Source organism: Bacillus rossius, chromosome 8, assembly GCF_032445375.1.
Source record: "Bacillus rossius redtenbacheri isolate Brsri chromosome 8, Brsri_v3, whole genome shotgun sequence".
NCBI lineage: Eukaryota > Metazoa > Arthropoda > Insecta > Phasmatodea > Bacillidae > Bacillus > Bacillus rossius.
In genome coordinates, this window is record NC_086336.1 from 17,358,695 (window position 1) to 17,385,657 (window position 26,963).

At 34.4% G+C, this 26,963-nt stretch overlaps 1 protein-coding gene across 5 annotated transcripts in view; it reads right to left on the reverse strand.

Moving 5' to 3' along the window:
- LOC134535542 (constitutive coactivator of PPAR-gamma-like protein 1 homolog) overlaps positions 1-26,963 on the reverse strand; it is a 233,913-nt gene that overhangs the window by 143,287 nt on the left and 63,663 nt on the right. For 3 of the 5 annotated variants that reach the window (XM_063374692.1, XM_063374694.1, XM_063374696.1), the window contains exons 7-9: positions 15,743-15,947; positions 10,988-11,112; positions 2,182-2,323 (exon numbers count right to left, since the gene is read on the reverse strand). In XM_063374692.1, coding sequence (XP_063230762.1) covers positions 2,182-2,323; positions 10,988-11,112; positions 15,743-15,947 — 472 coding nt within the window. The remainder of the gene's footprint in view (positions 1-2,181; positions 2,324-10,987; positions 11,113-15,742; positions 15,948-26,963) is intronic. The other 2 variants (XM_063374693.1, XM_063374695.1) reach the window with 1 other exon arrangement.

The window sequence follows — 26,963 nt, forward strand, 5'->3', positions numbered from 1 at the left end:
AGCTGACATTCCTTCATGATAATTTAAAGAATAAATAATCTCACCTGTTCCAGTTTCACTCCAACTCCAGTGATAGAAAGATAGCAGAACTGAATATTGAAATTAGTGTCACTGAAAAATAAAACTACCTCATATACTGTGCTTTAAATTAATGAAGCTGCTTCTACTGATATTATTTGTTTTAGTATTATACATTTTATGTCTAGAAAGCAAAATATTTTAGGTTTTTTTTTTTTTTTTTTTTTTTTTTTAGAAATGCATACTTTTTTTTACTATGTCAAGATTCAGTGCACTACAAATGTATGAAATTTAAGATTTATTAGTATGCTTTGATAATTGACCTGCGGTTTTAAGCTTCTTTGCTTTACAGTCAGAAAGTAACTAGCTATTGCTGATTGTAAAACTGCGTAATATATTATGAAGCATGTAAGAAAGTGTACTTATTTCTTTTTTGTCTGTTTTGAGTGCATTTATAGCTGTAAGTTTTACCAAATTTGGAAGAAACTACAAAATTTTGTGTATTTTTTATTGATATTATTATTTTTACATATTGTTATAAAAGTGTTCGTATTATTTTAAAGTTGTTACAGACTATGCACATAGGTCTACTATTAATATTTCAAACATGCATATAACAATAGTTTTGTATTTTATGCAACATAATATAAGTATTAGTTAATCTGAAATGGCATTGCAATTGCAATGAAAAATGATAAATAAAAGGTTTATTGGATAACATATTTATGTACAAAATTAGTATTTATTACTGTCAACTAAAATTCAAAGAAAAAGATTCGAAAAAGATTGGAGGTTCGGGAATCTTTAAAGATTCGATTCGTGATTTCATTCGAGACAAAAATCCTAGATTCGCAGAAACCTAGTTAAAAGCAAGCATCACATACGGCCACGTATAGCCTTGCTTCTCAGATGGTCAGTGTATTTGTAAGGAAAAAGAGCAGCGATGAAGGTAATTCCACTTTCGTGCCAACTTACTTGACCACCTGGACAAGCTGGATGCTAAAAACATCTTACCAGGGTTTCACTGTAATTTTCTAGTCACAAAATAAATTATGAAACCTTAAAAAAATTAACATTACAATTTTGAAACTCCTTAGTTAACAATGAAATGTAGATACTGTAGAGACACAACAAATTATTAGCCTACATATATTCGACGCCATGTTGAATAAAATAATTTTTTGATGAAATATTTACTGTTAAATCTTTAATATTGAATGAACTTGTTTTAAAATTATTCAGCTTTATTTCATTTTAAAAGTAGAACCTCAAAAATGCAGGCGATAATGCAAGGGGGGACGGGGTGGGGAGAATGTCACAGGTTCAGCATTGAGGCATATGCGACACATTCGGTACTCCTGTGAAGTACCGTCTTATTAAACAGAATTATAAATAGGTTTATAAAATGGGGGGAAAATGACTGTTTTCACCTAAAAATGAATATTTTTTGCATATTTATCACTCTTGGCATTATTTTTTTTTACGAATTCTAGGTTACATTTTGTGTAAAGAGTTTTGTATTATAAATTTACTTGCAACATAAGAAAACACAAATTTGCTTGTTACTGAGGTTAGATGTTAACACATCACTGGCTAGTACTGGAAAACTCTCCCATATATTTTAGTAATTATCTAATAATGGGATAGCCTTTTTTTTATTACAAATGTTTATATGAATTATACAAAAGATTTCATTCTTTTTTGCACTTCATGTGACATTTGAAAATGCCTTAGGTATTGTTACTTTATGAATTGGGCTACATCATTAATCAACTATTTTTTATGGTACAAAATTAATTATTTTTTGTGTGTAATGTATGTTTAGCATTAATCAAGTGGGTTGCTTTAAAAAAAAAAAATGCCAAGTATGGTTTTATGAATGCAAAAAATTAAATTTATGCATGGTTATTTTATCATTGCTATGGAATGGTGTAAAACAGAAGGCCCAATTGGTTTAATAATCATTACAAATATAAATTTATATACATTTTTCACTTTAATCCATTGTTGAGAAAAAAAATTTGCTATTTGATTTGCGAATATTTCAAACATTCGATTTAATATTTATTTTTTGAGGGGGGAAAAAAAACTAGTATTCGCACAGGCCAAGGCCTAGAAATAAAGGCATTAAAGTGTAAGGCTGATGCACAACTGCTTACTCACCAACAGAGTTGCAGTCTTTTTTGGTGTTTGCCGTGTCAGCAGTACTGCTGGCCGACTTGCCAGTAGGCGGGTCAATCACAATCTGTGGGGCGGCGGCAGCAGCATGGGCAGTTGCTTCCTTGTACAGAGCCAAGCTGTCTCGCTGAAACATCAACACGGTTTCTACAATATTACTTCAGCCCATTTCCCCGGGTCTTCCCCATTTTCCCTTCCCAACCTAAAGTGTTTTCCCCCATCTCATCGATTCACTGATATATCTCAATGCAAATTACTTTTAACAAATTCGGACATGCAGAATTTACACTATACAATGTTTCCTTACACAATCATGTTGCTACAGAAATATAATCTTAGAATTCCCTGAATTTCCCTGTTTTCCAGAAATTTAAGAGAAAAATTCCCTGACTTTCTTTTGAAGTACATACCATAAATATTAATGTGCATATGATTAAATGTAATATAAAAATTTCAACATGAGGTAAAATAAGGTTTTTTTGTGTTATTTTGACGGCAGAATTGCCTGACGGCAGAATTGCCAATGTTTTTTTTTTCCTTTGACATGGCTGGTGAGAGCTCTTCGACCCATATTGCTGAGTTAAAATTCTTTTGTAGCACTAAGTGCAGTACGCAGAATTAATGTTTTTAGCAGAGGGTTTGATATGCTGAAACTGTGGCTCCTTGAGCCAATTCTCCTTAAAAGTAGTTTTCTTCGACATCTCTAAGCTAAAAAAAAGTAGGACATATTAATATTTTCAGGTTAAGTTAAAACATTGTTTATGAATTCTTAAAAAAATATAACTACACAAATACAAAAACTATTACAAATTCACACCTAGCAATATAATGGGCCTACTTAGAGAATTACAATAGCATTTCTAAAGATGTAGCGAAAAAAGATTAAATAGGTTTATTGTTCGTCATAACTATACAATGTTCCGCATGTTTCTTTGATTCAATATGACGTCTACAGTCATCCCTTCACCATGTGTAATCGAAAAGTCACAAGTGCATACATTACAAAACGCGTGGTGTTCCAAAACATTTTTAGACGACAAGCATGGCCATTCTTTTGAATAGTTAGGTCGAAAGTTCTGAAGAATTACGTTCTTTTTTTTCCCCAGATACACTTTTGTTGTCATACGCTTCATTTCTACAACCGGCACTGAAGAACACAACTCACAACACTATCGAAAAACAGAAAAAATTTTCACGTCTGTAGACACGACAAAAACACTATGATGAAAAAAATGACTTTCAAGAAATAAATTAAAACAACACAGGTTAGCCAAAGTACCGTACAAAAATTATTGTGATGTTAGTAGCCAACAAATGAAAAGTCCGAGAATTTGTACTAGTTTTATCATACAACGGACGTAATACCATCCCATTATTATTTCAAAACACGAGAATTAATCTACTTATTTCGACAGTACATGCGCACACTTACTAGTAGTTCCATTATTTGCGCAAACACGTGATGTATTCAAACTGCGTTCACGAAACACGCACACCAGAAACGGAATTTTTTTCCGTTCCCGATTCCACGTGAAAATAGCCTTCAAAAGATAAACGACGCCATGCCCATTCTGTATTTCACTGCATGGAATGGAACATAATACAAAGTCTCAAGGGCAAATTAAAAAGGAGCAAAACACGAACAAATGAAGGCCTGGGTTCGCTAGTGAACAAACGAGTGCCTGGATTGGCCAGTAGTTATGGTGGGTGGTTGTTAACAGCCTATTGCAAAGGACAATCGTAGACCAAGAAAAAAAAAGTTGCAGTTGCCGTGTGCCTTAAGCAGCAGCCTTTTAGCGAATTCATTCGGTAGCAGTACGAGCGCATCAAAACAAAGCTTTGTTTGAATTATACGCAACTTTAAAATTTCCAGAATTCGTAGAATTTTCCCTGACATTTCCCGGTTTTCCCGGTTTTATAGTCCTGTAGCAACCATGACAATACAGTAAAACCTCCATTAACGAATATTCTATTTAACGAAAAACCCCATGCAACGAAATAAAATTTTGGTCCCACTGAACCTCCATAAGATCAATGCTATTTTAACCAGGGTATGAAAAAATCCTATTTTTTTTAAAAAATCATAAAATCAGATTTTTTTGATTAAAATACGATTTTTTTGATTAAAATTTAAAAAATTGTAATCTGTGTATTATACAGTACATTATCATGACTGTTTTCATGACGACTTTGCTCTACAGTACAATTAATAACAGATTAATTCATTTAGTAAAGAAAACTAGCCTATTTTTCTTTCTTTGAAATAACCACATTTTACATTGCATAATGTTTTAAGGAAACATTAGTGATGTCAATTTATGAAAATTTTTTGTACAGTAACATAGTTAACATTAGTAAAAAAAAATATGTCTTATAGAAAATAACTTCGTCATTGAAAATATATCATATTTAAATGTAACTTTGTCACTTCTGTCATCCCTTATAGTCTTATAGTCCAATTGTTCTAAATAAAGTAATTTAAACCAAAACCACAATTTCCTTTTTTTCTTATTCTCAGAATTGCACACATACGAGAGTATTCAAAGTAAAACTTCTAGATAAAATATTACTTATTTAAAATTTTAAACAAAAATACAAGTTTTGCAGCTTTTTCTGTACCCAGTCGATTTCTTAATGTTGACTGAACCAAATCAGACATACCAAAGAACTGAAAATTTCCTTCCTACAGTTCTAAAAATAGCATTTGACATTGTTGAAAGACAAACCTGTTGCCAAGTAGGGGTGTGCAAATATTCGAAATTGCAAATATTCGTGCAAATCAAATATTTGATTCGACTCGCATTCGAAACCAAATTAGGTATTGGAAAATTTCAAATATTACTCTTGTTTGACAAAACGTGTGATACGTACAATAATATGTCGAACCTCAAAAAATCATTTTCCGAGAGACTTAATGGAAGAAAAAAAACTGTAAGCGGACCTTTACTTACATAAAATTTTAGGTTAGGTAAATGGGCATACTGAGAACAGTTAAAGCCAATGTAGCGTGAAAATTATCATAAATGCTTATGATTTTACTGCAAACTTTACGTGATGTGTAGCATAACTAATTTGTTATATCCAGTTGTCCTTAGCACAATTTTTGGGCGAGCCATGTTTGTGCCATATAAAAGTGTAAAACTATTTAAAACTAAACAATGCCAGCGCGTCAGCTTTAATAATAATCTTTGAAAACTAATGCACACATACTCTTTGGTCACCATTCTATTAATTTTACTAATAAAAATCTAGAGAATTTTTTTTAACGATAGAAAAGTAAACACAGCAGCCATCATGGCTACAGCAAAAAAGAAAACGTGTCAGTTTGTGGTTATGGCCAGCAGAGCGGCCCATGGCCAGAGAATTGTGTTGCTGGAATTGCTCCAGCGCAATCGCTTTTTAAACTACCGAAAATGTTACGTAAATAATTAGATAAAATTAAAAAGACAAGATAGACAAAATTCACAAAAAATTATTTTGCCTTGACACGTCTGATTCCAAAAGACTGAGAACGGAATACTGACCATGCTTACGAGCAGTTGTAATAAACAACTCTTTGATATATCAATTGGTAATCGCTTGACTATTTATTGCGGAGAATAAAACTGATACATCGAAGATCTGTTTACTTTCATAAACCTTTTTTTGCCGTTTTTAATTTTCAGAAGAAGTGAAGTTCAGAACGTTGTTTTTCTGCTTCTGGGAACATTGTCACTTCCAAGAGGCAATGCCTGGATCCAGAACATGTAAAGGAATTGGTCTTTTTGCACTGCAATTTACATAATGTTGATGGCAAGGTGTAGGCTTGGCTTTTGATGAAAACATTTCTATATCACTGATTGTGTTTTATTACTAAACCATTAGAAGAGACATAAAAATTTACATGTTACTTGAGTAATAAAAATGTATATAAAGCTAAAGAACATTACTTTTTTAAACAACAATTTATAATATGCCAAACTTTGACTGTAATTATTCAGATTTATACCTAGAACTTAATTAGAAAATATTTGCAAATTATTCGCTATTCGCAAATATTTGATTCACATTTGATTTGCAATGAAAAAGTCACATTCGCACAGCCCTATTGCCAAGGAGATATGACACACACACAACACAAACACATGAGGTATAGAAGAGAAGGTATAGAAGAGAGAAAATGAGATGGCATTTAAAGTTACATTCTACCCACCTATATTTAATGTGTTTCAAAATAACTATAAATACATTGTAGAAGAAATTAAGTACTATTCAATTTTCATTCTATCTTTGCAGCAGTCAATTTTTATGTAAGTAGGCATGATTACTTGGTTTAAAAAATACAGTATAGGAAATATTAAGGTAAATATGTAGAGTAGCGGTATATGCGAAAAAAAATGCTAAAATTCCAAAAATACTTTTATTCTATGCTCTTTCACTTCCTCTTTTCAAATCAACCGGCAGAGATAAGAAATTCCAAATACTTTAGGAGATATCAAATTTTTTAATTTAGCAATACAACACCTCGCCATTTTTGTTATTTTGCAGTGTGTTCGTGAATGCGTAATAAATAAAATGGTCGATTAGGTCAGGTCAGTTACATTACTAATACTTTCAAACTAAGCGGACATAAAAAATAATGTGAATTAATTTTAATGGCTGTTTAGTTTTAAAATATTTATAATGTAACTGACCTGACCAAACAAACCGGGACAAAGGATAAACAGTAGGAACTAAAATGGTCGATTAGATCAGGTCAGTTACATTATGAATACTTTCAAACTAAGCGTACATTAAAAAAAATATGATTTAATTTCAATGGTTCTTTAGTTTTAAAGTATTTATAATGTAACTGACCTGACCTAACAAACCCGGACAAATTATGAACATTAACAACTCATGTAATTTTTTTTTGTTACTTATTACTTGCGCAACAATATCCAAATAAAAAATAACACTTTAAAATTAGAAACATTAAAAGCCCACCTAAGTTGGAAGCAGGTACATTTTATTTGCCATTAGAAGGAAATGATGTAGTCGTTCACATACGTCGCGATACCTCCGACGGAACATTAATAAATAAACATGTATTGGTTCATTTGAATACTGGCCAATCACGGAACTGTCACGTGACAAAATTGTCCAATAAGAAACATAATAGATACTCGTAAACAAGAAACAATGGTATTCGCAGCATGAATACGCAGGTATTGTAATGAAAATTAAAAAATTCGATATCTCCTCAAGTATTTGGAATTTCTTATCTCCGCCGGTTGATTTGAAAAGAGGAAGTGAAAGAGCATAGAATAAAAGTATTTTCGGATTCTTAGCATTTTTTTCCGCATATACCGCGACTCTACATATTTACCAATATTAACCTTCATATTATCATATTATAAATTGATTTTATTCACTGATTTAAAAAAACATCAAATGATTTAAATCATGATTAAAATAACGATTTAAATCATGCTGATTAAAATCAACATACCCTGATTTTAACCTCTAAATACCGAATTTTATTTGTTCGGAAATAGTGAAATTCCTTTTACAATGAACTGCCGCTTTTGAAAAACACGGAAAAATAAACATCTCCTACAAGACATCCACTAATTTTTTTGCATTCACTGCTTAAAAATACGTGCGTATAACCTTATAATAATATGCACCATCGCGGAAGACAATAAATAAACAAAGCATCATGGATAACAACACATGACGTGTATACATGCCACACTTTGTTCAAAATGGCGGGTACATTTGGCGCTTGTGGCGGAAACCTCCCGTACCATAGCTGTGGCAAGACTAACAACTAGTATATTTTGCGTTTCTATGGTCAAGATGCGCACACGCAAATATTTTTAACTATGGTGTAGTACAATTTCCGTTTTTTTTTTTTTTTTTCCCTTCAGTTTTCACTGTTGTTTATTTATTTCCACACGCAGTTACAGAACTAAACACGGTACTACTGTAAAATGAATTCCAATCCTAAAAAGCGGCGACAGATTGACATAAAAATAAAATTAGAAATTTTAAATACAGTTGATGAAGTTAGAAAAAAAAAGTGATATAGCTAAACGTTTCAACATCCCGGTGTCTACACTTTCAACCATATTATCCAACCGGGAACAGATCGGAAAAAAACGCCTCTCTGGTAGGAACAAATCGAAAACGTGTGAAAGTATGTAAAAATGATGATTTGGACAAGATAGTGATTTATTTCTACCTTATTACACATGCCATTAAACAAGTGTATTCTATGTAGGGGAGAGTTGGGTAAAACAGGGTAGTTGGGTAGAACAGGGTACCACTGTTATTTTCCGTACACGTGCTGCTATCTGTGTGTACGTTTGGTAAATTACTCCTCTACATGTCGTCACTAGAGTGAGGTAGTATGAAGTATCGCACAGTATTATTTTGTAGGTAATAATAGAAATTACAAATTTATGATGTTTCACTAAAATGTTTAGCGTGTATTGGCTATACAATATTTAATCAGTGGTTGCAGATAGATTTTATGGTAAGTTGTATTCAAGTAAAGTATTATATTTGCTATGTTGTGCCATAGTAACCGATGTAATTGATGGGTGTTAAGATTTTTTGTTGTCGTTTTTGCTTGAGAACCTGCATGTAGGGTAAAACAGGGTACACAGGTAATGGGTAAAACGGGGTAGTACCCCGTTCTGCCCAACCAGTTTCCTGTTTTAACCATCTTTTCGATCAACTGTGCAAATGACTTAAAATTAAAAACGGTTTTGTTATGCATACTAAATGTTATACAGAGTTACCTACAGTACATTTATACAGTCACCCAGGGCCGCAACTAGAGTCTCTGGCACCTGGGGCATGAATGGATTCATGCGCCCCCCCCCCTCTTTTTTTTGCACATACCACACCAATAAAGCGGGGGGTCCGGGGGCCTTCCCACGGAAAAATGGTGCTATTTAAGCATTTTCCATATCTACATGTAACAGTTTCTGTGATACTGTAACTTCCATGCATGAACCCACTATGTCCAAAAAGTAGTCCGTATAATCACTAGACTTGTTCATTAAATATGTTGAGACGTTATATTGTAAATCAGATTAGACATTCCTGGCATGCAAGTTAAAAAAACATTTTTACCAGTTACCAGTTGTAGTAGGAATTACAACGCAAGCGATTTCGGCGCCCCCACAGCTTTGCGCCCGGGGCGTAGGTCCGGGAAATTGCAAGAGCAAACAATATTCCTAACAATCTGTTCAAGGCATCTGCAGGCTGGGTTGTGCGTATAATGCGGCGCAATAATTTGAGTGTGCGGAGAAGAACTTCCTTGTGCCAAAGGCTTCCTGCAGATTACAATGAAAAAATAGTGAGATTTCACGGCTTCGTAATCCAAAAGCATAAAGTAAATGCATACAGTCAAACCTCTCTGAAACGACCCCTCACGGTTCACAGGAATAGGGTCGTAAAAGAGGGGGGGGGGGGGGGTGTCATAATAGATGTTTTCCGAAATTTTCAGTTCATTTCACCCCACTTCCCACTTCCCACACCGCTACTCGCTAAGAAACCAGCCGTACAATGGCAGGATGCTGTCTCTCACAATGCTAGACGGCTTTGCTTTAAACCCACTTCAACCTTCATGACAAGTCCCTCGCCCTACAGGCAACCTCTAAAGAAAATATGTCATAAGACAGTTTATTTTTACTGGTTAGTTTACATGTACGTATTCTGCTTGCCGTAGTGATGTCACGAACACCGGATTTAAAGAAGCAGTGATTTAACGAATACATTCTCGGGAACCGAAAAAAATTGGACATTTTGACCAAAATGTGAAAATCAGAAAAAAAATTAAAAAAACAAATGAAAGATTATTAAAATATGTTAATTTTAACACACAGCGTATTTTTGTGTCGGCTTCAATACTTCCCATAATGTTAAAGTAAGAATAACAAAAAAATAATGGGACATTTCCTTTAAAAATATGGCAGCTGTAGGTTCTGCAATGTAAGTGTCACGCAACAGAACTCACGGATTATAACGGTTGAAAAAAAAGTAATTAAAAAAAATAGTTAGAAAAAATGCAAAAACATAACCGCACACAAAAGCCACGTGTTTTCGTATCAGCTTGGTAGTTTTCAAAATGAGAATTGGTATTGCTTCTTTATCAAAATGCACTTTATTTTCTTATGATCGCATCAAAAACTAACTTCACCTGAAACAACGCCTTTAAATTCACGTAATAAGCTTTGTACTCATCTTATTCCACGTGAAAATAGCCTTCAAAAGATAAACGACGCCATGCCCGTTCTGTAGTTCACTTAATGGAACGGAACAAAACACAAAGTCTCAAGGGCAAATTAAAAAGGATCAAAACACAAACAAATGAAGACCGGGTTCGCTAGTGAACAAACGAGTGCCTGGATTAGCCAGAAGTTATAGTGGGTGGTTGTATCAGCCTATTGCAACGGACAATCGTAGACCAAGTAAAAAAAAAGTTAGTGTTGCCGTGTGCCTTATGCAGCAGCCTTTTAGTGGAGTCGTTCGGTAGCGGTACGAGCGCATCAAAACAAAGCTTTGTTTGAATTATAAGCAACTTTAAAATTTCCAGAATTCGTAGAATTTTCCCTGACATTTCCCGGAATTCCCTGACCATTTTAATTTCCCTGACATTTCCCGGTTTTGCCGGTTTTCTAGTCCTGTAGCAACCATGTAAATGTAGTTATTTTTTTATTACTTTACTGGAAGTAATGAATTAAACAATTTGTGGAACAATATTTTAATTATCCTTCATCTTTACCACCAGGTGAAAATATAAATAACAGGCACATACCTCAACCTCCTTGGTTTCAGATGCAAATTTGGATGTATCTAGCTCTTCACTGTTTTCTTTCTCTTTGTTACTGTTGACAGCTGGCTTCACAGTCTGTGCCGGAGGATGGCCGTCGCCATGACGACCTGAACAAACATTACAATCGATTAAATATTTCATACGAAACATCTTACACTTCGTTGTACTGATTTTCCCATTATTCTTCTTAACATATCAATTATTATTACTTAAAAGAAATTCCAGGGATCATAGTCTTCCTTTGCAAAATTACCCCATTATCCCTGTCCAACCTAGCATTATTTTCAAGTCTCCCCGATTAATCTTCAAAAAAACACCTTAAAATACAAATACACTTTACACACATAACTAGACATGATTATATGGTGAATTGCGATAAAATCAAAATAACACTGAAAAGAGAGTCAAAACACAGCATAACCCCAAAAAGCAAGTTAATACACTATATGGCCTGAAATGCATGTTATATTGTGGTATTAAATAGCATTTAACCAACAGTTAATTCAAATAATAAAAAAAAATCTTTTAATGCTTCAAATTCAAGGAAAGAAATTTCCGGACAAAAAAAGTTCCAAAGTGCATACATCAGAAAAAATAATTTAATTTGGTTTATTTTACACCTCTTATTGAAACACATTGAAACCACAAATGCTTGCTAAATTATTTTTATCATAAATGTGAAGTGTATAAATTTTACTACTATTTGGTGGAGTTTAACGTTGACCGGGGCTTCGCCCCATACGCCCGGCTGGACTAAACTCCCTTGACCTTCACCCATTCCTTCCCAGCATAGAATCACCGAACTACGTAGTCATGTGTTTTCAAACAGCGCGCCATGAACTACCAAAAGACTGTGGTTTAAGCTTAGTGATTCAGTACAACGGTGCCGTAGCAGATCGGAACTGAACTAACCTGGATCCTGTTTATATGTTAGTTTAGTAATAACTTTATGTTTGCATGTAGCTAAGTAACGAGAGGGCATGTACTTTTGGTATTCATATTTTAAGAGTGCTTTCCTTGTTTACCCGCGGCACATAACTAAACTAGTGAAACGGTTCTGTGGTTCGGCGGAAGATGCCATGTCACCGGTGGGAGCGTGCCCTTCCGGCCCAGTCAAACTAGCAACGGTCGAGGTGAGACGCATATGCACCCCGGAGACTTCATCCATTTGCATCGCAGAACTGAACTTAGAACTGTTAACGTAATTCAAAATTAATCAATTTAATATTATCCTTGGGACTCATATTGGCAGGCACTGTTCAAATCAGTATTCTTTAACCCTTAGCCGGACTTTGCCAGACAGCTAAGCAATATCAACTTGTGCGACCATCGCGTGGTCTGGCTCTCGCCTAGCTCAGTTCTTGCCGTGGGTACTGTGTAACCTAACGTCGAAGTATAATAAAATACAATGAAGAGTTCACTGTGTTATTTACTGACCACGTGCCAGCTCTCCCAGGTATCAGGCATGTGGGTCACCTTTAAGAGCCCACTGGATTGTGCAACCACCTTCGTCATGTGTAAGCTTGCCCGACGCCAAGAGCGGGCCAGGTCTAAGAGGCTAGAAGGGACCGAATCTTGTTCCCCACACGGGCGACGCTGCACACTGAGACCGGTCTCTGCCGGTTCCGTGTGCTTTTATCATACGGTGGTGCCCAAATTCACAACTATTGAAGATTCATACCCCCCGGAGCCATGACAAGTTAAATATTAAAAACATATTTTATACAAATAAAAACACAGAAATCTTCGGTTTTAATAATCAAATACTAAAAATAAAACCATAAAATCTTGTCCACACATAACATGTCCACCTGAAAAATATTTTTCTACAAAATAAAGTTTGTCTTATTTAAATCAATATTATGCAAACACAATGCTGTCAGTCTCACATTAAAACTTTAAATTTGATCAAATTTCTAACAATAAATTTACTGCGAGCACTTGAATGAGTTAACATTTTATAATGCTTATATCATTAAATTCCCCAATTGGTTCACTAATCTCTAAAATTTTATTATTTTTAATTTATTAACTATGAAAACTGATTGTTTTCAACTGCACAAGAATTTATGAATGAGAATACATGATGGTTTTAAGACAGCAACAAACTAGTACATATTAAAAATTATAATCCAGTTCGTAACTTTTATTTGTCAATATCCTAGTGTTTTCCAGGGTTTGAAATGCATGCTATATCTTATACCTTTTTACTACGAGGGTTTTAACCACTTTCCAGATTATCTGTCTGTGGAAACAATTTGCACTTTGTTTCACAAAATGTTGTCCACCACATCCACAAATGAGTATTTTGTTTTAAGATAAACAGGTGATAGATTAGTTAATGGTTTTTTTCCCCTTACTTTCAGTTAATAAATTTTATTTTCACATTTATTTAGCACATTTTGTTACAATAAACTTACATAAAATTGTTGCAAGCTTGGAATCCCGGTCCACTTAGAAAATATTTCACTCTGTCCACCTGGTCATGCACATGCTATTGGTAATATATTCAGCAGATTAGAAGTTATACATCAGATAGATTACACTTTACTTCTATATTCACTCATTGAACTCATTACTATTCACATTTAGATAGAAATCAGAAAGCGCGTACAGCGACCTGACACGCATACTAAATTCCCAGCCGCTCCTACATGCAAGGTAGTGAGTGGGCATGCAGTCTATAGATAGTGCTCTGGGCATCTATGAGATGTAGCAACAATCCCTTATGTTATCAAGTGCTTGGGTTGTTCCATAGAAATTCAGTAAACTATTTTTGAGATAAAGCAGTGAATGTCCATACTGGCCATGTTGAAGTGCTTAAAAAAAAATATTTTCGAAACCCTGAATGTCTTGAAAGTAGGCAGTGTATTGTGTTGATTTTTTTTTCTTTTTGTACAAAAATGAATTGTGAATAGTCAACAGCTTCCTGTAAAAAGTGTAGGCTATTTTAAACATCATACAGAGTGAATTTTTCTCAAAGGAATAAAAAAAAGTTGGCATTAGCTGTTTAATACATTTTAACTGTATTCAAAATAAACTACAGCAAAAACCCTTTATTTACACTCTTCAGGGGAACAAAGAAAAAAAGTGTTACTTGCAAAAAAATGTAAATTGAGGGAGGTGAAACTCTAAAACTCATCTAATGCATTAGTACTCATTTCCTGTATACATTCCTTCAAAAAATATTTTAAAGTATAGAAATATTTACTGTATACTAAGCCTACTAATATACCATCAATACTCAAGACATACCCAAAATTCATCACATTTTGTCATAAGAAATCCAGTACAACCAAGATTATACAAAATAACTTTCAAGTCCGTTAGTAAAAAAAATCATAAATTACTTCTGTTGACATCTTTGAGTACTTAAGTGATATGATTTAACTACTACTGATAATTAGCATATGTGTTATATACACACATGTAACCATAGAAAATGTCACTACAATGTACTGCAATACATTTGTAACACATAAATGGGACCTTAAATCATTGATCAGTCATGTAAAAGAGAGGTGGTGGTAGAATAGGGGAGGGAAATGTCATCCAAGCTGCTTTCACTGGCCTTACCTACTAGTACAGTATACTCGTTTCAAATTACAACAGAAGGGCTCAGTTCGTAGTTTGAAGTCTTGACTCGGTTTTCAACATGTTTAGTGATTTAGTTCTTGTAAAGGTTTTTACAGGCTGTGTTACATGATAACTTAACACTTGTACAAATGTATTTTACCATACTGTTGCCTTACAGCAATTATTAAATTAATCTGAAAAGGTCCTATCCCAATTAGTTTGGATTACCATGACTCTGGGGTATGTTCATTTTGCACCGCTTCAATAATTTAAAACAAAATATGCATGCCTGGTAATATATTCATGTTTCACTCCTAAAACTTTCCTTTTCTTGTACAAAAATAACCTTCCCTGTCATATGCAATACATTTGTTATTTTAATTATAATTATTGCTGTTATATGCACTTCTGTCTTATAATGAATTACAACTATAACCACCTTTATTATACTAGAAACTACAGACAAACCACAACAATTTTCATTAATTACCCAAATTTTAGGCTCAACAGGGCAAAAATAAAACTTGACTTGTCACAAGAGAGCACTCATAGTGTCACAGGTCCTTCCCACTTCCTCTCTCTCTTCTTCCCTGTGTCAGCAAAGTAACCACACACATACTTTTCTTTTTAAAGGCTTGATTTCTGAACGACTGCTTTCCTTTTGCAGCAGTAAAATTAAATTTTAATTCATATCTGCAGCATGCTGTTTTTAAACAGATGTAAACCATCACTACTGATGAAAATGGCATCAGAAAAGCTCTCAAATACAGTCTGGAGTTCATAAAGCTGTCATTTTATAACAAAAATTTAGCATCGACAGTTAGAATTTCTCCGCACCTGTAGTATCAAACGCAGTAAGACCATACATTAAAAAAAAATAGAATTTATAAGAGGTTATTCATAAGAATTGTATAGCTGTTATTTTTTTAAAGAAATAACCCAACTTTTAAGTAACATAACCATTATTAGGTTTCTAATAATAAGTTTTGAAATTAATCCTCCAAAAAAGCTGGAATCCCAAAGAACCAAGAATCCCGAAGTACAGAATGAGTTTGAAAACATATGGAAAACAAAACAGATGTTGATGTTAATTCATGCGTGTCCAAGAATCCCAGCTGCAAAAAGGTAAGTAGTGCATAAGGCAGGTTAGTAAGGACATACGTTTCCCACCTGATGCTTGCAGCCTGTACCGGAGAAACCCATCTTTGGTTCCGTTCATGTAATACTGAACACTCTGCTTCAGTTTGGCAGTTCGTTTGTCTGTTGCTTGACCAAACACTTGGATAGCCACGTTGTCCAGATTATCCACGGATTGCAAGTTCTTTACAAAATTGGCAATGGTTTTGACAAAGTTTTCTGAAGGAACCTGTAAATAAAATCAGACACACTGTCAACACTCCATCTGCCCACAATAAAAGCATATTAACAAGTGTAACAACAGACAAATGTGGTGCAATGGTAACACACTTGGCTTAAAATATGATCACTGATGGTTTCTCCTGATTTTTATGGGCTTACAAAGCTTTGGGAATTCAAAGTCAAATAAAATTCTAATTTCATTTGACTGCGATAAGGGAGAGAGAGGGGTAAGCGAGGGAGAGGTAGAGAGGTGTGTATATGAGTCACTCTTATACACTGAGTGGAATAAAGGAGGGGGGGGGGGGGGCGAGAGAGAGAGAGAGAGAGAGAGAGAGAGAGAGAGAGAGAGAGAGAGAGAAGAGAGAGAGAGAGAGAGAGAGAGAGAGAGAGAGAGAAAAGCAAACCCACCCCTCGAAGTAACGCTGTTCGACACAGATAAATTAAAACATTGTTTGAAGTAGTGCGGTTATAGATTCAAAGTAGCACTGTTGTTGACAAATCAACAAACAATATTTTGTTCTTTACTTAACAGCTATTCACTTCATCCACTGCATATTTCTTTTCTTTGAAGATGGGATGTGTCAGTGCAAATCATTGCACACACACATTTAGTAAACAACGGAGTCAGGAATTATGTTAATAGGTTAAAAATATTTCTAATAATAGAAAACAACAAGTTTAGGCTTCTTTTAATTTTTATTATTAAAACTGAAATATATATTCTATATTAATAACATAATTTTCTAATTCAGAAATGTTAGCTCCTTCTTAGTAATATTATGCCCAAGTCCTATTACATAAACAATGTAGTACGTAAATTTTTCAAATTTAATTTTAGGTTGCTTAATATAAAAATGTCTTTAAACATTTAATCAAATGTACTTCAAAGATATTAAAATATATATTTATACTATATGTTAACAGGAGTACAATCTTTATATTATTTAATTGGTAGTCAGTAAGCACATTGACCTGATTGGAAAATAAATTATTTTGATTAACATACAATCTTATGGAAAATACGTATTTGATTAGTACACTGTTTTCCTGGAACGAATAAGACCCTTATTTCGAGGGACAGGTGTACTGTATTTACCCAAATAACAACACAATCATCTATGGTTATTGAAAAAACCTTATATGATTAAAAATGGTCATAAAATGGGAAATATTAATACGGGAAGAAAATACGTAGTCATGAAGTCATTTAGTAGCTAGATGAAAAAAAAAAGGATATATTTCAAGTAATGGTGTATAAGAAAATAATTATTTGAAAGTTAAGAATTAGTTGTGGGCTTCAACAATCTCCCAATTTAATTCATTTAAAGTTTCTTTAACATAGCACGGATTCATAACAAAGAATTTAATGGTGCTTCACAGCAGTAAACAAACCAGATGTTGGTTGTATCCAAATTACATTCATTAAGTTTTTTTCTTCTTTGCATCATAGTGACCATGTAATTATTCACAATAATCCATAAAACAAATCTATTGCCTGATATATGGAAAGATACATACTTTACCCACAAATATTGATAAATTTAATAGTACTATTTTGATAAAAATCAAGAGCGCTTAAAAAAATAACCGGGAGGCATTTAAGTAATGGCTTCTCACGGGCTTATCAGTAATTACCCCTACTCTTACTAGGCCACGCTGATAACTATCGATAATGCCTGCACAAATACTATGCCAGACAATGTCAAACATCCTATTACCGTAACACTCCAATTTTCAAACAGGCATCCCAATTTATAACATGTATTTCTGTCCAAAAACAGTGAAATGTCATATATTCCTTCACTTTTCCGAAGATTATTATTGCTAGTTATTGCAAAACAATTGCTCAAAAATAGTGCTTTATAATAGTGTTGGGCCGATTCCTAAAATATACTGTTTCCGATTCAATTTTTGATTCTTAAATTAAAGGGTCGATTCTTCGAATAACATGATTCCGATTCCTTAACTTTTATCTGATGACGTTCAACAGAGTAATATACTCAGAAAAAAAGGTTGTTTATGATTTTAAAATGACTTACCTTATGTTTTGTTTTATGTGCAGAAATTAACATTATATACAGCTTATATAAAGTTAAAAAGCATGTTCATTACCCTCAAGTTACGCTACCTTGAATTTCTAGCACAATTTGGCCTTTTAACCTTGCATATAGTTAGACGAAACAAATGTTCAAACACTGCCAATAATCAAAGATGTCTTATGACGTAAATTGGAAATAATGTTATAACTTAACCAACTTTAGATACCTTACATTATCAACTCAATTTATTTATTGTAAAAAAAGAGGGTTTGTACGGTTAAGAATTTTATTTTCAAGCACAACTAAATGATCCAAATAAAATGACAATATAATCTTGTTTTTACATATTTCAAGGGACCAGCGTGAAAAAAAAATAGAGGGAAATGTAAAAATAAAACTTTAGTATCTCATTATGATGGAAACAATAAGAAAAAAATATGCACCACACTAAAATAAAATGTCAGAGATGCTTACGTTTTAATATATTACCTAGAACTTAATTATCTCACTTGGTGAAAAGAATAAATCCATCCAGTCTTGCAGTTCTTCACAACCGTAAAGAGAAAATAAATTTTCGGTTCTTGAGTAAGAAAGATCTGTGCATGTTTAAGCATCTCAAAATTTCCACATTTTATGGTGAGATTTTCTTACACAAAATATTTAAACTCTTCAAATAATTGCGTGTTAACATTTAATTCATTTCAGAAATTTATCGGAAACAATTCCTCTAAACTAACACAACTACTTTCAAAAGATTGTTTATGTTTAGTAACAAAAATTTACGAACATTTCAGCAGTAATGTTTGGAAATCCCGATTTGCCAACTGCCTTTCCAAAATATTTCTAATGTAAAACAAGCATAGCTGAACACGCACAAGAACACCGATTTACAGCAATTTGGTTATGTTGCTTTTAAACTTTTTTAATATGGTCGCAATAATCCACTGTGAATTAGGGTAAAATCTCATTCAAAAATTATTTCATTTATAATTCTTTAAAGTTAAAGTGCAGAGATGTGAAACATCTTAATTTTCACTTTCACGTCACCAAAGATTTGGTTCATGGCCGTATGGTTTACCATGGCAGGTAGCACAAACAAAAAATTAGGTTGTTTACAATGCCAAAACGTAGATGCCATGATCAAATAGTTAACGTTTAGTAAGTAAAATTTACATTATTTTCTTTAAACATTTATGGTTTTGTCTAATTTTTTTTAAAGGTTTACGATTAAATGCAGTGCTGCTGCAAAGTAATTTCCGAAAAATGTTTTCGCTTAAAGCAGGAAAGTAGATACAGCATTTGTACTGTTGGGAAAAGGCGGTGCAAGTAAATAAATACGCTACGCTAATCACCAAAAATCGTAAATCAGTTCCATAAAAAAGATTTTATTATATAGTTTAAAAATTATATTTGCATGCATTTTAATATTTTCTTACGTTTCATAGGAGATGTATTTTGCAAACTTAAAAACAATGCAGGAATCGGTCATGGTCGATTCCAAAACCATTGTATTCTGAATCCCACGATTATAGTGGAATCGACTGATTCCGGAATCGGAATTGACCACTTCTTTATGATCTTAAATCAACAAACAAAATTGTGGTGTGTGTGCCCCATAGTTACGATTATATAACTTAACTACTTTTCCTGTTCGTAAATTAGATACCTTAGCAAAGTCAGTTAATTTTTGTGGTGTAACATCTTAGCTCTAGGTATACGGCATTTGGGAAAGTAATTTCATCAATGCGTCGGAACGGAAACGTGTAACAGTACTGCTATCCATGGCAGAAGATGCACAATGACAAAGGTTAACATTATAACTGATTAATTAAGTTTAACAGATTGGGCAGGACGGTATTTTAAAATAAAAATGCCTAGTCGAAAATCAGGTTCAAACACAGGTTGTTTTATTTTTTTCTTTTATTTTTTTTCCTTTTAACAGAGCAGTTTCATAATAGTTTAAATTGTCTATCTGTAGCTAGTATACCACTTTCTTTGCATAATGGTGGCAAGCCACTTTTATGATTCTGGCAAAAAATTCTAGCGCGGCTTCAGAATGTAAGCATTATTTACATCTACAAATGTATTTGAATTTTACATTTTGTGTAGCGTTGACCTGCAGAAGGGAAGAGGACCAAAACAGAAAACTCATCATGAGAACATGACTAGCTAATTCAAAGCTTTGCAAATTTGTTCTTCTTTCAAGTTATGAAAGTCTGATTTCTCTTGGCACCAGCTCAACCACGTATTGATGAAACAGTGTACTGTAGGTTTTATGTAGTAAATCCTGACGAGTTTATGGTTCGTTGTCTGATTTAAACAAGTTATCCCAATTTTAAGGTTAGAAAAATCCCCTACCCATTAATTCTCATTCATCACAATCAATTCCATTGTCATATCTTTAGTTTGTAACTTTTGTCAAAGAGGTGGCATGATGAGTGCGATGCTCGCTGGTGCTTCTAGTGCAGTATCGCCTCTAAGTGCAAGGCTATGAACTGATACGAGTGGGAAACATACCATTATAAAGCAAAAAAATGAAGATAAGGCTAATGCAAGTCCCTCAATGGTTTCAAGAAGAAATTAATTTTCCAAAAATATAATTTAAAAACTAAGTAGGGAAATATGACTAATTTTCCCTCAGCAAATTCTTTAAAAGTTTTTAGGGAACAGACACCACTCAGTGTTTCTTTAAAAGCACTGCACATGCATGAATTAATGTACGTGTGAACTGTGAAATCTAACCTCATAGAAACAGGAAATAGGTAGGTACTGTACTGCTGAAATACAACCGAAAAAATCTCATTGCAAATAGCTCTAATGGTGCCTGATTACAGAATGTGCAAAAACATAAAATGCATCAGATTTAAGACCATTTATTTTATTGTGACTTAATCTAAGAAAATGTTTCAAGCATTTACCAGTATGTGAATCATTCCACACACTTTCTCAAAGAAGCTTGAATGTACATATTTTTTTGTCCACAAGCGAGACTGGAAAATTATTCATCAAAATCAACCAGCATTAGTGTGGACGTCCAAAAATACCATCAGTTCAAGGAAAGTATGTCAATTCACAGTTAATTGCTGGGATGCCTTAATCCTAACAGAACACAAAGTGTGCTGGGCCACAGTAGTTCCTTGGGTGTATCAAAGGGACTTACTTATAGCCAAGAGCGGTGGGTAGTAAAAATAAACAAACAAATAATACAATTTGCAAACCAGTGTGCTACGGTGTTGCTGTGGTAGTTATTTATGCATGGAATACCACTTAAGTACATCAACACATTTGAGCATTTCTTTATCAACTTCACATCCGTCTTTTCTGTTTCAAAACACTTGAGAATCACTATGTTTTGAATTTATCATTAGAAATCACCAGCGCTGACAAATTTAGTAAGCTAACAATGATGAGTTTCAAAAAGAACCGTAAATACAGACTGACAACAAACCTGAGAATCGCAACAAACATATCAACATAATGATGAAAATAAACAGGTATTATGGACAACACAAAGACAGATCCGATGACCACAGTAGGTGTCTATTACAAACATTTGTGACGTTTCGGAAACGGGAAACTGGCATCAGGCACAAACCGGACAATGAAAAATAAGGGATTTATATATGTTCAACCTCCTCTACTAGCACAGCCAATGGCAGGCAAGCGCTCCCCTGAATGGCTGTGCACCTAAGAGCTGGTATTACTGACTGGTGTATTGCGGGTCTGCACAGGATGACTCGACTGGCCCCAGCCGCGCTCGTCACTTCTAAAAGGGCGCCAGGGTCTACATAAGCCTGGATGCCAGCCTCCGAGACAGTGGCTAGGCGAAGGAAAGTGCGACAGCGGCGACGCAGTGGCTCGGCGAGTTGTAGTGAGCTCCTCGGCGAAGGGAGTGTGACGGCAGCGACGGAGTGCGATGAGGAGTGCTGCGGCGAGAGTTGCCCGAGGGGTGCAGCCCAGCGAGGTGTGCGGTGTGTGAGGACTTGAGATACTGAGTGCGAGTCATTGATTAGTAGGCACTTTAAGTAAGATTATGTATTAGTGTTGTAAATATTAGCAGTCAATAAAACTATGCTAAATAATAATTGGGCTATCCCTATACGAACCCAGTTCTTCCCACCCAACGATTATTATTAAAATTGTAACAATATGTAAGCTATTTATATAATGATTTGTGTTTAAAAAATTGAAGAATTAGTTATGATGCAAACAAAATATATATTTTAAAAATTATATTGAACTTGAGACACTTCTGGTGTCTCATGTTATTATGTTTAATGTTTAACTATGTTTAATTTTAATGTTAACGTAATTTTTTAGTTAATGCTTTCATATTTATTTTTATTTGTCTTCAAAAGTCTCAGTTAAAATTAATCAAAGACTTTGGTTTTCTGTGCGGTCATTTACGTCTGTTGAATGGACTTGTCCACGTATGAAAGAGGGGGATTTAGCGGAGGGTGGTGGATGACATCACGGGTGTGTGATGTATGCAGGGGAGAGACTGTTTGGACTCTGGCGACAAGAGTGGCTTGCGGGTGTTGACCAACAGCTGAACAGCTGTGAACATGAGGTGTCGGTGTAGCTCCGTGCACGAAGTATGGACGCAACCCACACAGTCGTTGTTAGCTGTTAACCCTGGAGAGTGCTACGCGGTGCCGTCACTGCCGCGGCCTGGATCAGCTGTTTTTTTTTATAATTTGGAAGGGACAGCAACATATTTACCGTAAGAAATCTTAAACTTCTCGTGAGTCGCGAGTGTTAATGCACCTCGTCCCAAAGTGCGAAGACCGCTGCCGTTTGACTGTGTTACGTGCGTCACCTACGCAAAGTGTACACCCCGGGTACCCGGAGGCGCTACAGTTTTGGTAAATTTCTACTACACTGCGAGAATTACTGTAAGTAAAATTTTAATTTGTTATTGGTGGAAGAAGAAGTTGGTTTGGGACGGTAGGCAAGCTTTGGTGTGGACTCCCCCTCCCCCCTGCGTGTTTCAAGTACGGACTGAGACTTATGCAAAGGCTAGGCCTTGGTGTTGGTAACGTGATCGCTACGGCCGGGAATCACATAAGGATTGTAGTTTTTTTATGTCTTTTTTTATATATTTTATGCCACTTGTAAATAGTCCATGTATTATAATTTATCTTTTTTTTTTATGTGTCAGAATAAATTTATGAATGCTGCAATAATCTACTTAACACATAATCAAGCATTTTAATTTAGTTTTGAGTCCCTAACATGTCTACGCGACTAGCCATGGTGAAGTCAGTCAGCTGGGTTCAAAAAGAATGATTGTAACTGGCTGTCCTGGTAGGGACGGACATGGGCTGCTCGCCCCGGCAAGGGGTAGCAGGCTGCAAACTGTAATAGAAAAGCTTTAACAGTTTTAGAGACATTAAAGTGGTAGTTGTATGGAAAAGGCCAGAGTTAAATTTCACAGTTGGCCTCCCTGTGTTTGTGATCAGCATCCTTTCAGTCAAATGTTTTTATTTGCAAAAATATTTACTGAAATAAAAATTCTCAATTGTTGAAGTAAATTTTTTTAAAATCAATTGGCCTAGCTTGAATGAGCAAGAAACTTATACATTTTTCACTATATTTGAGCACTTTAGCAAATTGCTATGTTTGCATGTCTTCTGTGTTCCATGGTAATTCGTCAGCAAGGCACCTGAGTTTCCGTTCTACTCCGTGTCTTTTGTGAAGGATGTCATTAAGAGGAAGAGGAATTGAATCTCTTACCAGAAGTCAAGAATCAGCTTAGTACGAAGTCTCCTATTGGGGATCGTGGAAGTAATAAAACACAGTTGAAATATTTGGATTATTTGGGTCCATTTTATTTTTGTTTTATATTATTTTCTTGAAATTTTCTCTAATTTTTTTTATTGTTACTTTTGTAAGAATATATAGTTTGCTTAAAATTATTGCATCAATATAAACATCCAAACTCTTTGAGCTCTTGTGAAAATTATATAGATATACATATTATTTATTTGCGTAAGTGTATTTAACGTTAAAAATTATCAAAACTTCAATAATGTAGACCTGTACCTTACTGTGGAGTAAACTGACGGCACGAAATAAGTAAAAAAAAAGTAACTTGCAAAATTTTTAATGATTGGTTCTTTAGAACTTACAAAAATTGGCTAATAATTTAAAACATTAATTGATGTGTTCATTCGGCATAGTTTTTTTTTAAACCATGGAAAAGATAATCAAATATTCAACAATTCGTCTTTCTTTTGTTTTACAGTTAATATTGGAAAGCTATTCAAACTACAATTTAAAAATAACTTTAAATATTGGAGGTACTGGGGCAACACAAAGCATAAATGGTGACTATTTTGTAGTGATACAGTTATTTTCATGTAAATGTACAAATTAACAAATAAGTTAAGTTTAAATGAATATTCCTGTTCCATTTACAAAGAAAATTAAGGTGCTCAACCGTAAACAGAATAACCCAAAGATGAAACTTAACAGATAAAAATTGAAAACAACGGCTACACAGAGACGCACAGGTGAACCCAGCTATGTGACAACAGCGAGGACAGCACAAACGAACATCGTAAGCAACAGTTGAGCGACGAAACAGGTATTTCGAAAACCACAACAATGATAGCACAGACTAACACAGTATATGTTTCCAAAAACAGTTGAGATGTTTCGGGAGAGAGATCTAGTAAACAGTAAACGACTGAAATTATGTGAATACACGGATGTAGAGGAATGTGTTTTGAAATGGTTTAAACAGTGGCAAGACAAAAATGTGGCAAACGAAAGGGCCCTATTCTTCAAGAAAAAGCTCAACAGTTTGCAGTAGAATTGGGAAATGCAAAGTTCCGTGCTAGCAACGGGTGGATTAAAATTTTTTAAAAAAAGAAATGAAGAAGTACCGTATTTACTCGAATAATCATTGCACCTATTGTTTGAGGTAATGAATTTGGTATTTAAGATTCTCCTCATAATTGTCGCACCCTTATTTATTGACGACGACTGAGGCGCGAGGCGAAACGCACGAATGGAACAGCCGTAAACACAATGGAACAGCCTGCTTTCATGTGGCGTGTGGCGCGATCGGAACAGCAGTAAACACAATGGAACAGCCTCCTTTCACGTGGCGTGTGGCGCTTATCATTGGTCCAAACCTTGAGCGGCATGTCCTAATTGGCCGTGTGGGAGGAAAGAATGCGTGTGGAAGATAAGATGCTGTCATGCCATTGTTTTATCTCTTTTGCATTGGAGTGGAAAGTACCGGTAATTGCAGAGTTCGAGAAAGTTCATTTTGTAAAAATATGGGTAAATACAATTCGTATACTGCCACTTTCATGTTGCGCGTAATTGCATTTGCAGAAGAGCATGGAAGAGAATTTTCAGTAAGAGAAAAACTTGTTCGTGACTCGCGAAAACAGACAGACAACTTGAATAACACGTGACGACAGCGGCGACTAAGATGACGTTGACGTCCCGGCAAATAAATCTGATGCATCAGAATCTAGTTCAGACAATGAATAGATAAACTTGGTGAGTGTAGAGACTGAATATGTTTTAAAAATGTATTTTCTTTATTGATTTTTTCGCAATGTCGTGTTTATACTATATTTTTATTTTGCCAAACTTCTTGTAACCAAAAGTTGTTTTGTTTAATTTGCGCGTATTGTAAATAAATATTACATATAGGTACCATGTATTAACTTCTTTAATTTAGCATTTTCAAGCGATTTACAAAAAAAATTTACTTTAAATTTTTTTTTCTCCTGAAAATTTGGTAAAATTGCTGCGACGATTATGCGAGTAAATACGGTATGTGATAAGTGTAAAGACAAACTTGCAGAGCAGACCGAGGGATATTACCCCAAGATATCTTTAATGTACCTAGTGAAACAGGACATTCTACAAATGTTTACCTGACAAAACTTATCATTCAAAGGCGATAATTGTCATGGCGGTAAAACAGCAAACTTCATTTAACAGTGTTGCTAGGGACACACTGTACTGGAACATACAAAATTAAACCATTCATCATTGGAAAATACAAAAAACCACAATGTTTTAAAAATATCAATTATTTGCCAACAGATTACACATCAAACATTAAGGCTTGGATGAACTGTGATGCTTTAAAAATTGGCTTAAAAGTCTTGATAAGGAGATGAAGAAAAAAGAAGAAAATTATTATGTTCGTTGATAATTGTACTGCACATCGAGACAGTCCTAATCTGACCAACATAAAAATAAAGTACTTGCCTGCAAACACCACTTCCAAACATTAACCACTAGACCAAGGTATCATTCAAAGCTTCAAAATGCACTACAGGAAGGAAGTTGTCAGACAGTATCTTGCTGATATTGAACACCAAACACCAACTACAATTGACATGTTACAAGCCATGTGGATGATTGCCAAGGCTTGGAATCAAGTCAGTGAAAAAACCATCACAAAATGCTTCAAAAAGAGTAGATTTAAAGTCCCATGTGATAAGGAGAACTTGCCAAGACTTGGCCAAGAGTTCAAGAAGAACTCAACCTTCAAGAGACTGACTTCAAAGAGTTTGTTACCTTTGATGATGATTTAGCCGTCTGTGGAGAACTCACTGATACTGAAATTGCCACATCTGTATTGCCATTTGCTAATGAAGACGAAGGTGAGGAAAAAGAGAGTCAAATTAACTAATGTGATTTTACAATAAAAGATGCTCGTAAAGCTCTAGATGTAATAAAATGTGTATTTTTAAAAAAAAGGTGGTTTAAGTGACGGTGTAGTCAAATCCATCACGGAATTGGTTTGTGCTTTGGATATGATAACTAACACCGTTGGTAAGCAGACCACAATTTGTGACTTTCTCTAATCAAGAGAAACAAAATGACGACTAAGCTACCATAACCACATTGTTGATTTGCTATGTTTATATGCGAATATTGTTTATTGATTGTGATTTCTAATTTGACAGAAAGTTGTGTAAACTCTTTTGAAATAAAACATTGTACCT